Raw genomic sequence first — 16,248 nt, forward strand, 5'->3', positions numbered from 1 at the left:
TATATATATATATATTTTATATATATATATATATATATATTAAAAAATGACCATTTTTTTTAGGAACCTCTTTAGTTTGTCCACATTTCTATTCACATCTCAGACGAAATGATGAGTTCAAAAAAATAATAATAATAATAATAAAAAAATTATAATTAAGAAAAATTTTTTTTTTAAAATAAAAAGAAATTCACACACAATTGCAATCAATTATTAATGGCCTAAAATGATTCATTAGTGATAAGCAACTGAAGCAATGTGATCATTTTATGTTTGTAAATAATTCAATGATTTGCCGGAAATAAAAAAGAAAAGAAACCTTTCATGAATGTCCCGAAATGATTCATTGTCCATATTCTGGCCTGCCGTTTGTTTTCACATAAACTCTAATACCTCACACAGAAGACGTTTAGCTGTTCTTGGCTGACATGGGGAGGAAGAGGATAGCTTTTTGTCCAGGTCCTGTGTTCGCTCCGCTCTTGTATTGCCCCGTCCTCTTTAGCGCCACGTACCAGTTCGGGTATTTCTTGGATTTGTACGTGTTGTAGTTATTTGCCTCCAGGCGCTCGGTGAAATAACATTCGTCTGTCGCTCGTCTCTAAAATAGAGAAAGAGATTGAATTGTTGTTGTTGGAGAATTCAACATGTAGGGTTTGCAAAACACTAGCTGTAGTAGGTAAAGTAATGACTTTATAGGTAGAGCTTATAGTATTTAACGGAATTAATAATTATAATAATAATAAAGGCCTCATGGTGGTCCAGATAAGCCCGGATAAAAATGGGAGGGTTGCAATAGGAAGGGCATCCGGGGTTAAACCTGTGCCAAATCATGCGCATCGAGTGACACGCTACAAACAGCAGACCCTGCCATCGCGCTGTACTAGTGCTATGATAAAAAAATAAATAAAATAATAAAATAAATAATTTGAAATTGAAATTTTGTCACATACACAAAAATACATGGTAAAACGTGCAATTTTTTAAAAGTGAAAGAATTTCAATAAACGTAAAGCCATTTTTATCATTTTTATCATAAATTTTGATCATTTCTATGATGTAAGTCTATGCACACGTTTGTCCAACAGTGGCACTTGTTACTGATGGATACTGAAGAACTCTTTACACACACACACTGCTTTGTTGTTTCATATAAAGCATCTTCCAATCCCATTTGGTTTTTTTTCCTCTGAATTATATTACCTTTTAATGTTTGTTTTTAGAAATGTTTTCATCTGAAACATGTTGTTTTAATACCGAACTTCAAATTTCATACCCAAATACACTTCCTGAATCACTTCCAGTCAGACTCCAGACAACTTTAATGAAATCTGCATGTGTGTGTCTTTGTGTTTGAGGAGACTTTCAATTCGATCCAGATTCTGCCTCCATGACCTCTGAACTCCTTTGAGCTGTGATTCATTAAAAGTAGAAAAGTTCACATTTCTAGTAAGGAAGTACAATGAATAATAAGAAAAAGAAAAAGTACACCCTTTGGTAAAATGTGTTGTAAAAACATGTAAAGATAAAATTCTTTTCTGAAAATAAGTTGCTATGAGCAGCTATTATAGGTTTGTTAATTGGGGATGTGGCTGCATTCAGAATGAATCGATCCCCTTCAATGTTGTTCTTGTTGTTCTTTTGGTTGCTCCCTGTCGGGGTCGCCACAGCAGATCGTTTGTTCCACATCTTTTGGTTTGGCACAGGTTTCACGCCGGATGCCCTTCCTGATGCAACCCTCCCATTTAACCCGGGCTTGGGACCGGCACTGAGAGTTAACTCTGCAGTGGCTGGGTTAGCGCCCTGCCTGGGAATGAAACCTGGGCCATGGCAATGAGAGCACGGGATCCTGCCACAGGATCAATCTCATATTTAAAAGTAATTATTACACAGAATGAAGATCAACCCTTCTTTAGGATCTTGGTTTCAACTGCTGTTGTTTAAAAAGCATGCATCAGGAGAGGGGTATTAAAACATTTCCAAACCATTACATGTACCATGGACCATCATAAAAAAGACTGTCAACAAATCCAGAGCACCACAGTGACCTCACCATGGACAGGATGTCCATCGAAAGCGTATAAAAGGACAAGACAAAAGCTTAGCAAGGAGACTGACAACATTAAATAAGCTAAATATAAATAGCTAAGGAGAACTACTTACTCTCATATTCATCAAAAAAACTCAGCTAGCTTAACTGTTATGTTACTGTACATTGTATTTCATAAGCAATTTATTGTATGATGTAATTAAAATACTTCCTTTAAATTGTTTTATCCTTACAGTAACTTAGACACTGTTAATTATTTACTGTTGTGGAACAAGTTAGTTCTTGTTAGCACTTATATTAGAGCAGCTTTTCTTTAATAAATAATGAAAATATATATTTTTAAAAAATTAATTTCAGTCAAAAATATGATATGGTTCAACCAAGATCCAAGAGCTTAAGTTGTGTAAGTTTTTACTATGAAAATGGAAATGTAATTAATTCCATTTAATATAATTAATTCCATTTAATTTTTAAGTTACATTTAGATGCAAAAATTTTTTAAAAATTTATTAAAATGTAAAAAAAAATTAAATGTTTAATAATCACACTATAGGGGATACTGGTCTCAAGATATTTAGCATTGTGTAATGTTTTATTTTTATTTTTTATTTTAATTCATTTAAACGAAAAAAGCACAATTTAAAAAAAAAATTAAAAAACACAATTTTAAAAATGGAAACTTTTTTTTTTATTGTATTTTTTTTAAGGTTGGACAAGTTTCATGTTCCATGTTTTATGTTCTGAAATAACAAAACAAATAAGAATTATTTAGTTTGTTAGTGTTTGGTCTGGAATAGTTATACTTTTGTAAATTCAGCTAGGAAAACCTTGTTTATATATATATATATATATTAAATGTCTGTGTTTGTAGTAAATTGTACATTTTAAATTAAATTTATGTCAATGAGATTTTTAGCATATAAATCAGTTTGAAATTCCACATTTTAAATAAACAAACAAACAAATAATGTTTGTAGTAAATTGTAAATTTTAAATTAAATTTATGTAAACTGTAAATTTCATACAAGTTTAGCATAAAAAATCTGTTCAAAATTCCACATTTTACTAAAATAAATAAATAAATAAATGTACAATTTACTATGTTTGTAATAAATTGTAAGTTTTAAATTCGATTTATGTCAATGAAATGTTCCATATAATTTTAGCATGTAAATCAGTTAGAAATTCCACATTTACTAAAGTAAATAAATAACGAGTAATACCGAAACAGGATGAACACACTGAAACGTTTCAGCTTTATCAGAACACACAGAGTGTTCGAAGCAAACAACAGTGTGATGTCATAATGATGCACATTTCCTAGCAGCTGCTGTCTTTAGGCGAAAGGTTTTCCCCTCGTTTGTGTGTTAAGGTACATCTGTTACTCTGTAAACCACATCAGTCACGATGACTATGCATGTGTGTGTGTGTGTGTGTGTGTGTGTGTGTGTGTGTGTGGACAGGAGTCATATATTTGTACCTGCTGTGAACAGTTGTTTAACCACACACAGAAACACACACACACACACACAAATATACACAAAATAAACACTTGGGATGTTCACCAATCAGTATTCCTTCTGTATCCGAGTCCAAACTAAGCAACTAAAATCCAGGCTTAAGTAGAAAAGTTTGTCATAAAAAGTCTGAATAAATCAAAATTTGAGAAAATTCATTATGGAAAATTTCAGCTTTTCCAGATTTTCCATTTATTATAATAATAATAATAATAATAATAATAATAATAATAATAATTATTATTATTATTATTATTATTATTATTATTATTATTATTATTATCTCCTCAACACTAGAGTTTCATAGTCAAGTTCATATTATTACCCTTTGCACACTTTGGATAGATGTTTACATCCAATTTAATTACTACAGTAATTAAAAGCCAAAAGTTTGGACAAGATCTACTAATTTCCAGAACTTTCTCTGGCAACCCACATAATAATAATGAAGGGAATACACTGATTCTAATTTCTATGTTGATTTATGCTTCTGAGCGCCAATTTTTTTCATTGTTATACTTTTATTGGCTTATGCTTCCAACTTCTGTTATCACTTACATTAGAGTAGTTATAAAAAATAAAAATAAAAAAAAGTTTGTGTCCGGTTTGTTGATTAGATGTTCAGCATTTCATGTCAGACTCCACAGTGGAGGTGAATATGAAGCTAATATGAAAGTAGACACTCGGGACTTTTCATCTAGCCTACCAGGGGCGATATATTCATAGAAATGTTCCAAAAACTGTTGTTTCTTCACACACAAATGTTTCTATCTTTAAAGTAAACGATGATATCAGACCCTATTCTGCTTTCTGAGATGCTCCAAGTGCTTGTTCATCTAAAAAAAGCAGCTCAAATTTGAAGGTGTTTATCTTCACCCACTAAAATTCTGTGTAAGTTTATCCAACAGAGCGAAAACGTCTCACACTGAAAGCCAACAGAGTCCTGATTCATTTTGTATCAGACTTTATGGCAGTAAAATAATAAATTTCTTCATACTGATTGAAAATATCTGGCTCTGGAGTTTACACGGTTCGAAAAATCTGCTAGTTGAAACGTCTGTTGATGAGAAAGGTCAGAGGAGATTCGAGCCAGAAGGCCAGATGTGCATCGAGCTGATTCCAATAACCACTTTTTACAGATGTGGTGAGCAGAAAAGCATGCAAAAGAAGGGTGTAAAGTTTTTCTATTAAAGTTGCTCTCCCAGTAAAACATCCCAGTGTGTAGAACACAGTTTAATCCCATTACATCTGTTATTAAGTGTGTAAACAGGATCCTGTGGAATCCTGATGTTGGCATGTTGGTTCACTTTGTGTGTGCATGTGTGTGTGTGTGTGTGTGTGTGTGTGGTTAGACAACATGCTCACAGCAGGCACAACCTTATCATCACAACCCGAATGACTACTCCACACGCACCCTTCTCAAAAAACGACTTGGTTTCTGCCGAAACAGATGGTAAGCCATGAAGCGGAACTTCTTAAGTACTCCACTGTTAGTAATTTTCCCTCGGATTCCGGTTTCCGTGACTTTTTTTTTTTTTTGCGATTTCAAACACGATATGTGTGAGTAGTAAAGGTGACAAAGTGGGGCTGCAGTAAGGGGGGTGGGAGGAGGGGCATGGAGGTTGGGGGGTGGGGAGGATATTTATGTTTGTGAAAATCTAGTTAATTTACGGAAAAATGTATTGCGAGGAATCTGAATCGGATTTGTTTCAACATAACTCAAATGATAAACTCTACACCACTGATGTTATTTATATTCACATTTCTGGTACTTGGCAGACATCTTTATCCAGAGCCACTTAAACTTTTAGCTCATTTTATACAACTTAGCAATTGTTCAGGGGCCCAGCAGAGGCAGGTTGGTGGACTCACAAAGTCACAACCTTCCTAGCAGTAGTCCACCACCACAGGTCGCCAGTCCATCACAGGGCCACATATAGACAGACAACCACTCATACTTACACTCACTCCTATGGGCAATTTAGAATTACCAATCAACCTAATGTACTTGTTTTTGGAAACCAGAGTAGCCGGAGTAAACCCACACGGGGCACTGAATGGCAAAAAGTATTTTAGTGCGTCACCTTTACTTCTTTACTACAGTGTTCTAAGTGGACCCACCGTTCCGAACAGCCTCCCCTCGGAGCCCATGGCAAGGTAACGATTAGCTGAGATACCCTTGATGACGACTTCTCCCACTGCGGTCGCCTGGAGCTGGAGCCGAACTGAAAAACACAAGAAGTATGTAAGCGTCAGTCACAAATGAAATCAAGACACCTTCTTAGCAATTTATCAACGTTTACAGTAGTAACATGATATCGTAGTTAAGGAAGGATGTTCCACATTGTTTACCTTAAATAATACAGCTAGCTAGTTATACAGCTAGCTGGGTTATCAATAGCGGTTACACATTGCTGCTGAATTCTTGGATCTGATTGGACAGTTGTTCATGCTGGCAGGCAAAACATGCTGCCAGGTTACTATGGTAACAAGTTATTCATAGACTTATATTGTGGATGGTCCATGTTTTAAACAAATGCTTCTGTCTTCAGTGCTTTGTTTTCAAAGTCAGAATTAAAGCTAAAACCTTTCAAATACAGGAAAGTCTTCAGGATGGAAAGCTTTATGATTTCTTAGCAACAAGCTGAAAGCGAGAGACCAAATGTTTATAGCTGTTCTAAACTAGGTGATAACAAGAGCTAGCTTGTGTTATGGATGTCAAAGAACAGTAAATATAACTTCTTTTCTTCTTTCTGCATTTTTCCTTCAGGGGTCCCCACAGCGAATCGTCTCTCTCCACCTATCCCTATCTTCTGCAGTCTCAACACTTACACCCACTAGCTTCATATCCTCATTTATTCCATCCATATACCTCCTCTTTGCCTCCTGCCTGGCAGCTCCATGTCCAACATTCTCCTACCAATATACTCACTCTCCCTCCTTTGAACCATCTTAATCTGTCCTCCCTAACTTTGTCCCCCAAATGTCCAACATGAGCTGTCCCTCTGATGTACTTGTTCCTAATCCTGCCCAACCGTCTCACTCCTAAAGAGAACCTCAACATCTTCAGCTCTGCTACCTCCAGCTCTGACTCCTGTCTCTTACTCAGTGACACTGCCTCTAAACCATACAGCATGGCTGGTCTCACCACTGTCCTGTACACCTTCCCCTTGTTTCTCACTGATATTTTTCTATCACACAGAACTCCCGACACCTTTCTCCACCCATTCCAACCTGCCTGCACTCGCTTCTTTACCTCTTTCCCACACTCTCCATTACTCTTGACTTGACCCCAAGTACTTAAACTCCTGTACCTTCTTCACCTCTTCACCCTGTAATCTTAAAATAACAGCAAATGTAACTATAAATGGATAAAAAAAAAGTATGAGGAGTCATTCTGTGTGGTAAAAGAGGACAAAATTAAAATCACATTATCAGTACCAAAAACAAACTTCAAACAAACCAAACATGGCTAAACCCTATTGATGGAACAGATAATGGCATCAAAAATCACTCTGGCTAATAAGGTTACTTGTGATGACGCTCAAACACGTAGATGTTGACGTGACTCCGAGGCCCAGTGTTGCTCGTTTTATGCTAAAGTGAATGTGAAGTAATTTGTGGTCTTTTTGTTTGGTCAGACACGGACGTTTGGAAAGGCAAGAAATGACTCTTCTCCCGGTGAGGCGGATTTTGAAAATTCCTTAAGACTGACTTAAGAGTGTGTGTGTGTGTGTATTGGGTCACATTCACACAACCGCAAACAGGCGATGACCTTTACTTCATTCCAGACACATTCATGAAGTTTGTTGTTTTCATTTCTATTTGTTACGTCATTTCCACTTCATTTTCTAGTAGTTTCTCTTTGACTCAAGTCCTAAGTTCTGCCCCAGAGCCACTGCTGCATACTTGAGCAAGCAAGACACTAATCCCCTGGGGGTAAGTCGTGTTGAATAAAAGCCACAGCTTAACGAAATGTAAAGGGATTCATATTTCGGAACTCAATATGACTCAATACTTGGGGTCAACAGTCCAGAGTAATGGAGAGTGTGGGAAAGAGGTAAAGAAGCGAGTGCAGGCAGGTTGGAATGGGTGGAGAAAGGTGTCGGGAGTTCTGTGTGATAGAAAAATATCGGCGAGAATCAAGGGGAAGGTGTAGGAGACAGTGGTGAGACCGGCCATGCTGTATGGTTTAGAGACAGTGTCACTGAGGAAGAGACAGGAGTCGGATCTGGAGGTAGCAGAGCTGATGATGTTGAGGTTCTCTTTGGGAGTGGACAGGATTAGGAACGAGTACATCAGAGGGACGGCTCATGTTGGACGTTTGGGGGACGAAGTTAGAGAGGCCAGATTAAGATGGTTTGGACATGTTCAGAGGAGGGAGAGTGAGTATATTGGTAGGAGAATGTTGGACAAGGAGCTGCCAGGCAAGAGGAAAAGAGGAAGGACAAAGAGGAGGTATATGGATGTATATGAAGGATATGAAGCTAGTGGGGGTAAGTGTTGAGGATGCAGAAGATAGGGATAGGTGGAGAGAGATGATTTGCTGTGGCCACCCCTGAAAGGAATAGCCAAAAGAAGAAGAAGAAGACTATCGTGCTATCACAGTTTCTTTTGTTACAATGTTAACAATTTCAGTGTTAAATCCTAACACACACCACTGAAGTGAATAACACTGATTATCTTGTTACAGTAACACCTATCAAGGGTGGGTTATGTTTCGCAGCAAATCAATCAGTTCTTGAAGTTGAGGTGTTGGAAAAAGGAAAAATGGGCAATGGTTCAAAACTCCAAAGGGCCTCCAAAACAGCAGGTCATGTGAGGTGTTGTGTATATACGCTGGCAACACTGCGTTCCGGGGCACCAGGGTATGTCTGAGTGGCTCAGATCCTTACTCTTAGCCACTTTTCCTGCTTAGAACAAATCAATTTTGAGCACTTTTTTGAGACCTGATTGATTTACTTCCTTGATTTACTGCAAGGTGGGAGCTCAAGTGGTTAAAGCTTTGGGTTGTTGATGGGAAGATTGAGGTTCAAGCCCCAGCACTGCCAAACTGCCACTGTTGGGCCCTTGAGTCCTACTCCAGGGGTGCTCCATCATGGCTGACCCTGCGCTCTGACACTTTGGGATATGCAAAGAAAGAATTTCACTCTATATGAGGCAAATAAAGACTTACTTATATAATCCCACCCCTTTTCTACTTCCTGCAAAGGCTGAGGAAAGGCCTCCCATCCTGACCACCTTCTACAAATGGACCATCATGAGCATCCTGACCAGCTGCTTCACTGCCTGGTTTGGGAATTGCACCGTTTCGGATCGCAAGACCATGCAGCTGAAAGTGATGACAATTAAGAAGATCCTCAGAGTCTCTCTTCCCTTCATTACACCACACGCTGCACCCGCAAAGCCAACAGCATTGTGGATGATCCTACACACACACACTCTTCACCCTTCTGCCATCCGGAAAAAGGTACCGAAGCATTCAGACTCACAACCAAACTGTTGAACAGCTTCTTCCCTCAGGCAATCAGGTGTCTCAACAGAGAACTGAACTGAGTTGGACACGGGGACACACAGCCAGTGGGGTATTAAAATCTTATTGGTCAAAAAATGCAATTACATCACCGAAAATATTAAGACCTTTCCACTTATTATTATATTTAATTTCACTTATCTGGGTTAACATTTTGGGTGGCGTTTCCCAAAAGCATCACAGAAAAAAACAGATAATTGTGAAATGATAGCGTGAGTATCACATTGAACTTTCTCTCTCTCTCTCTCTCTCTCTCTCTCTCTATTCTCTCAACTTTAGAATATATTCCGGCTGTTATGTCATAAAAGCGATAATTATGGGGTTGTTTAGTTATCATACTTTGATTAGATCATACTTGCTGCATAGCCCCACTCCTTCCCTCCTTCCTTCCTTCCTTCCTTCCTTCATTCCTTCATTCCTTCATTCATTCATACTTTCAGTTCATTTCATTCATTTAAGGTTAGTTTATTAAATATGATTCATTCACTCCCACTGAACTTTCACCATCTGTTCATTTCTTACTGATGACTAATGAGAGGATGCAATGTTGAGAGTGAACAGTATCTGTGTGTGTGTGTGTGCGCGTGTGTGTGTGTGTGTGCATGTTATATAGCCACTGTCTGTGTTTACAACAATTCGGTCATCATGTCTCTCATGATTAAAAGTCATTAAAACCATCAGCTGGACTCCATCACATTACTCATAGCAGGTGCTTTACAGGTTGAGAGATAGATAGATATAGATCGATAGAGAGAGAGAGAGAGAGAGAGAGAGAGAGAGAGAGAGAAGGAAAAAATACAGCAGATAAATAGATAGATAGATAAATATAGATGGGAGAGACAAGAGAGTGGGAGAGAAGGAAATGGAGGCAAAGGACAGAGGGAAGATGAAGAGAACGGTATAAAAGAAACAGATATAAAAAGGGAAGAAAGTGAAGGATAAACATAGAGAGAGCACGAGATGAGAAAGGAAGACAGACAGACAGACAGACAGACAAACAGAAATAGAAAACAGGAAAGCACTGTGTAGTTTGGAGGAGTAAAATTACAAAACAAAAAACATACAGGAAAGCAACAACCTACCTAGATAGAGGGTACTAAAAAAACACAGAGATGACAGAGAGAGCAAGGAGGGAAATATATAGACATAGATACAGATAGAATATGATGTGAAGATCCGAGGGGAAAAAACGTAGTATGTCAAAATTGTTTCCACAGCTAAAGATATGTAACATAGTCTCATAGAGCAGACACTTCAAATAATCTAAGATGCATAATAGACATATTACTGATATTACTGACATAGTACTGAGTCTTTAGTCTAGTAAACAACAAATTATTGGCTTATGTCAAACCAATCGATCCGTAATGTGCTGTTACACTTTCCAGACCTTTATAATGGCTTTGTTTTTTATCAATAACTTTAATGATCATGAAGTTGACTTAATATTGTTTATTAGCCCTGAATGGACCTGTGATAGTTTGTGATAAAAGAAGCCTGAGCAAAAGAGAGAAAGAGAGAGAGAGAGAGAGAGAGAGAGAGAGAGGAAAAGAGAGATAGAAAGAGAGAGATAGAAAGAGAGAGAGGAACAAAGAGTTAACTTTAACCTTTAACAGTTGTTTCTCTAGTTTCTGATGAGTTAAATAAATAAATAAATAAATAAATCTTCCATTTCTATAGAATTTTTTTTTAATAATTTATCTTCCATTTTTCATTTCAGCAAAGTAATTAATTTATTTCTAAATATGTAATATAATTTGGTGCTTTTTTACCTAAAAGGGTGAAATACTACAAACAAAATGAATAATAAATAAATAAATAAATAAATTTGATTTTTCATTTTTATAGAGGGCTGCATCTTTACAATTGAGCAAAATAATATTCATTCATTAATTCTTTTATTTATTTATAAATATATACTATAATTTAGGCCGTTCAGGCCCAAAAGGGTGAAATACTTTGTGTAAATAATTAAATAAATAAATTCAACCAAGATTATATGAATCATTTCTCCAGAACCGTCTAACCATCTGAGATCAAGTTTTCTCCTCACTACTTTCTCCTTTAAACCACAATAGACATTACCGACATGTCTGTGGTTTCTCCGGCAGCAGTAAGATAAGGAAGTACAAATTACACAAAAGCAAGATAAACGGCCCTGGAATGAATACAAGGACCGGCCAAGAATGTTAATCTTCGCCATGTTTTGCTGTTCAGAGGCGACGCGGCTTCTTTTGACGGCGTAGTATAGTTACAGTACTGTTATCACTTATATTACATAGAGCTAGAAACACTCATTCTCTCCTCAGCTCCTCTTTTTTTTCACTCTTGCAATGTAAAAGGTAATAAGACAAAAATCTGGGCTTCACATTTAATGAGAAAAGGGAAAGCATAAACTGCACTGTGATGAAGAAAAACTCTTCTTCCATGTTAAAAGATTATCCGTCTATACATCCATTTTTTGTACCGCTTACACAGGGTCACGTTGAACCTGGAGTATCTCCGAGGGGACTTGGGGCACAGGGTAAGGGGACACCCTGGATGGTGTGCCAACATGTCACAGAACACAAAATTTAATATGCAATAGAGGTAATTTAGAGATGGCAACCAGCGTATAATGGATGTCTTTTGGACTGGAGGATGAAACCGGAGTACCCTGAGGAAACCCCCTGAATCACACACACAGGGCAGAGGTGAGAATCGAACCCTCAACCCCAGAGCCCTTGCTAGCCGCCATGCTCCCCATATCAAAGATTATTCTGTATGGTTTTCATTGTTACATAAGAGCATGTTGTTTTCCCTGTGTTGGTTGTTACTATAGCGACAATAGTCAGAGCTGCTGTTATAGAAAATGGCGATATCAATACTGACCAATCAGAATCGAGAATGCGTATTGGTTTTTAAAAAAGTTATTTTCCTTGTGTTTAGAAATGACAAAATCCCACAGTGAGAAGTCAGACGGAAAGTTGGGCCTGATTTCTTTCCCTGCCGTGCTACAGCATAAAGATGCTTTGTATTGCCTCTCTCTCTTTCTCTCTCTCTCTCTCTCTCTCTCTCTTTCTCAAGGTGAGTTATGTAGCAAAATAACAGAGTATAAACACTAACCTAAAGGCTAACCACATGCCTTCTCTTTCTTGCCTGTGTTCTTTCATTCAGTCCTTCTTTCTTTTCGTTTCTCTTTCAGTCCCTCTTTCACTCTTTAATTCTTGCCTCTCTCTAATACTGTCTACTCTTTCCCCTATTTCTCTCCCTTGTTCATTATTTCTATTTGTGTCTCCCGTATTCACTTCTCTCTCCCGCTCTCTGTCTCATTTTCTTCTACTCTGCTCTGTCTTACAATTCTTTCCATCCTTCAATTTTTCTCCATCTCCTCCAAGTGACGGAGTGTAAACACTAACACGAGGCCTAACAGCAATCTCTGTCTCTCATACATTTACAATTATTTTTAGCAAGGAAGTCTTACTGTTGGGGTCGTTTTTCTCGCGGATGCCATCCACTCGTCCGTCTGGGTTGATGCGCAAGAAGTAGCCTCCGTTTTTGCAGTACAGCCGCTTGGGCTCTTTGAAGTGGCCCGGGGGAAAGCTGTCGGCCGTGGCCGAGGGAAGAGTGGAGATCTCTCCACTCGCCATCTCTCCCTCTCTCTCTCCCCCTCTTGCTTCTTTTCTTCCTTCTTTTCTGCTCCTTCGCTCTGTCCAGCCCTCTCAGTAACTCTGGAACCCCCCTCTGTGGCCTCTCAGCTACACCGCCCCCCAATCCAGCGCTCCTCTCCTCCTCCACTCGCTCACTCACTCCTACTTTTCATCCAAAGTTAGAGAGAGGGAAAGAGAGGGATTCCTGTTAACTCTCAGGTCACTGTTTAGACTCACACACACTGACAGGGAGAGAGAGAGAGAGAGAGAGAGAGAGAGAGAGACCAAGGAGTAATAAAGGGAGGACAAGAGGCAGAAAGTAATGTATAATAGTAATAAATTAAGTCTAGTATAAAAGAGAAAAAGAGAAAAAACGTTAATAAAGAAAGGGGGAGCAAGCCAGAAAGAATCTAAAGAAGGAAAAGAAAAAGAAAGAAACTGAGTGAAAGAGAAAGAGAGTGAGATGAAGAAATATGTAATAACAGAAATGACATAAAAAGAAGTAGACAAAAATATAATCAGATGGAGAAACAGAGAGGATGAAAGTCGACACATACTAGTTTGGACTGTGTTGAAATTCACGTTCGTTCCTAAAGCAATAGTGTGAAGAGGATGATGATGATGATGATGATGATGATGATGGGGTAGTCAAGACATGCCCTCAGGCATGTGCGAGTGCGTGTATCCTGTTGTCCTCTGGAGTTAAAGTGTTTACAGCAGAGCGGCTGGAGAACATGTGCGTAAGCTCTCGTTCCCTCGCTCGGCCCCTCTCAGCCTCAGGCAGCATGCGCTCCCTCCCACTTTCCCCCTCCCGCACTCTATCAAGTGTCATATCCAGGTTTTTCACACAGGGTAGCAATGGAAGGGCAACAACAGACTAAGGGGTGGCACCAACTCATGAGAATAAAGTTATAGAATTATAGAATACAAAAATTCTATGACAAATACAATGCTGGAGTATGATAGGTAACAACCAGGAACACATAACTGAGGTTCCATGAACTGTACATAACGACCAGTGGCAACGAGAGTCACCCTGATTCATTCTTGACCATCCAAAATCAAAAGTGATCTATAACACAGCATTTATAAATAATAACTACGACGAGCCTATAAGTAAAACTTATGATGAACAGGTACTCTTTGTACAGTAGCATTTCACAGTAGGGGTTAGGTGTCCAGTCTGCAAACTATAGACTACTGAGATGATGTCCACCATTGAGTCAGCCAGCCTCTGCTTAGATAAAAGAAGCCCCGCATTTCCGTCCATCTGTTTTATGGTGTTTGACCCATTTTGTATCCTTCGAACTGCAAGTCATTATCAGACCTCACCTTTCTGTCAACACAGCACCCACATGCCCCACTGATGGGTATGGAAATGACTAGTGATTGGATTAAATGGAGTTGAAGCACTAATGCACTTTCAGTAACCCCTTAACCAGGTCAGGGTCATGGATGATCATGAACCTATTCTGGGGCAAGTGTCAAGTGGGCATGAGGCAGGAATAAACTTTAAATGAGATGGCTCCCTGCACACATCGTACAATCACACTGTTGGAAATTATTGGTTTAGGGACAGGGTGTTCATCAAGGGCTCTGACCATCAAAGGTCTTCAAGGGCACTAACCGTCAAAGGCCTTCAAGTGTGCTGGCCATAAAAGACCGTCAAGGGCACCTTTCTGTCAAAGGACATCTAGGCTTCTGTCTTACAAAGGTATGTAATTTGCTTCAATATGGTTTCCTGGCATACTTTTGGTCTGTTTCCCGGTTGCCATATTCTAGATTTGGCTACCTGCAATCAGTCATCTTTATATAGAACCACCTCTATTAAACTGAACTTCATCAACTGCCCCCTCTGTGAGTCAAACAGGAGCTGGTCCAGACACAATGAAAAGAAAATGCACCATGATGTGAGTCAGTGTGTTTCAATGGCCTCCCTATTATAGCATAGTCATACCCAAACATGTTGGTTGTATGCTCATGTTATTAGCATCATGTAGAGGCAGTTATGTAAGGACTGGTTGCTCAAGCTAGGCTCAAGCTAGCTCCCTAGGTACCTAACTCACACCTAGACCCACACCTATATCCACCTTGAAATCCTAGAACCCTAAAGAAACCCACATGGACTAGGAATAGGATTGCCCCTACAGGACAAACTATGGGGTGTGTGTATAGCAGCAAATTGCCCTTAAATCCAGTCCTAAATGGGAGTTCCAAAGCATCCTTGAAATTAAATTTACTCAATATTCCAATTATTTTATTCCTTGGTTACCATCTACCAAGTGTGAGATTGCAATAAATTCTGGGTAATTCTTGGTTCTCTTTATCCCTCTGGCCTTTAACAAACTCCAGTTGACCTTGTAACGTAATGGAATGACCTTAAGTGGCAATGGGGAAGCAGAAAAGCCAAGTTGATGAGAGCGGATTTAAAACGGTATTGGAACGTAGGAATGGTTTCAGTGGGTTCAGTTCAAAATGGCCTTCCCTGACCATAGTGACCACATCTAAGCCTGGTATCGGGATCCATTTCAAACAACTGAGCGTATTTGTTCATCTGAGATTCTTCATTTCAAGATTTACCAGTTACAAACCTCAACCGATTCCCTCTTCTTCCTGGATGTGAGTATTCCATCCATATAACATACTACTAAAGAAAACAAACCAAAACCACCTTTCATTTTAGAAACCTGCTCAATAGGGAGCGTAAGGAGGAGCGCTGAGGTACTGGAACAGTGGTGTGGGAGGAATTGTAATTACTGACTGGACCACACACACTCAGACACACACATACACATACACACACACATATATATATATATATATATATATATATATATATATATATATATATATATATATATATATATATATATATATAGTTGAAGAACTGGCTTTAAATTGATCTAGGCACAAAAGAAGAACCATATAGGGCAAATGGGTTCTACCTGAGAATGGGATTGCGCAAATCATTTCATTTATTATGTAAGCAGAAATCTACTTGATATCTTCATCTTGATTCCTGTATCTTGGCAAAACATAAATGGCATTAATCCAATATTTTGAGGTGGATCTTTTTATGGACACAACCCTGATATCTTTCAACCTGATTTGCTGACACGTCTAGACAAGGGATTCAGACAGGAGATGGGAGAGTGTCAAGAAGTCACACTTGACACACTTGAATGTTCCTCACCCTGACTGCCAGTCTTGGATGAAATGATGACCGTGATCACCAAACGACAAGCTAAACTTCCCATTGGTTTGAGTCCTGCACTTAGATTTCCCCGATATCCCTCTGAATCCTGCTGGATGACATCCTAAATAAGTTCCGTCAGGATAATTGGAATCCCTCCAGCCGATACCCAAAATAATTCAGCTCAAGTTGTGTTCCACTGTCAAGCCAGGCCAGAGATGCCATATACCAAATCTAAGCCATCAGTGAGTCAGTTTAAAGTTATAGAGAAATATCCTCTTCTTTTTTCAGATATCAGTCTTTATCCATTGGATTAGTTTCTTGGCTAA

At 38.6% G+C, this 16,248-nt stretch overlaps 1 protein-coding gene across 2 annotated transcripts; it reads right to left on the bottom strand.

The window, feature by feature from the left end:
- Positions 1-53: 53 nt before the first annotated feature.
- Positions 54-13,458, bottom strand: fgf2 (fibroblast growth factor 2). 2 transcript variants are annotated; one of them, XM_058405149.1, is made up of 4 exons: positions 13,284-13,458; positions 12,561-12,888; positions 5,686-5,789; positions 54-598 (listed from the first exon to the last, which is right to left on the bottom strand). In XM_058405149.1, exons 2-4 carry the CDS (start codon positions 12,724-12,726, stop codon positions 410-412), a joined length of 459 nt encoding a protein of 152 aa, XP_058261132.1. In that variant the 5' UTR covers positions 12,727-12,888; positions 13,284-13,458; the 3' UTR covers positions 54-409. The 2 variants fall into 2 exon arrangements, with proteins under 2 accessions (XP_058261132.1, XP_058261125.1); XM_058405142.1 differs by having other exon boundaries at positions 12,561-12,891.
- Between the last annotated feature and the right edge of the window lie 2,790 nt (positions 13,459-16,248).

This window comes from Hemibagrus wyckioides, linkage group LG02 (genome assembly GCF_019097595.1).
Source record: "Hemibagrus wyckioides isolate EC202008001 linkage group LG02, SWU_Hwy_1.0, whole genome shotgun sequence".
Lineage (NCBI taxonomy): Eukaryota > Metazoa > Chordata > Actinopteri > Siluriformes > Bagridae > Hemibagrus > Hemibagrus wyckioides.

Coding starts and splice junctions, on each gene's coding strand:
- fgf2 (XM_058405149.1), bottom strand. CDS start 12,726: ATGGCGAGTGGAGAGATCTCCACTCTTCCCTCGGCCACGGCCGACAGC. Junction 5,790..12,560: donor CGAGAAAAACGACCCCAACA/GTAAGACTTCCT, acceptor TGTGTTTTTCAG/TTCGGCTCCAGCTCCAGGCG. Junction 599..5,685: donor AGGGGAGGCTGTTCGGAACG/GTGGGTCCACTT, acceptor TCTCTATTTTAG/AGACGAGCGACAGACGAATG.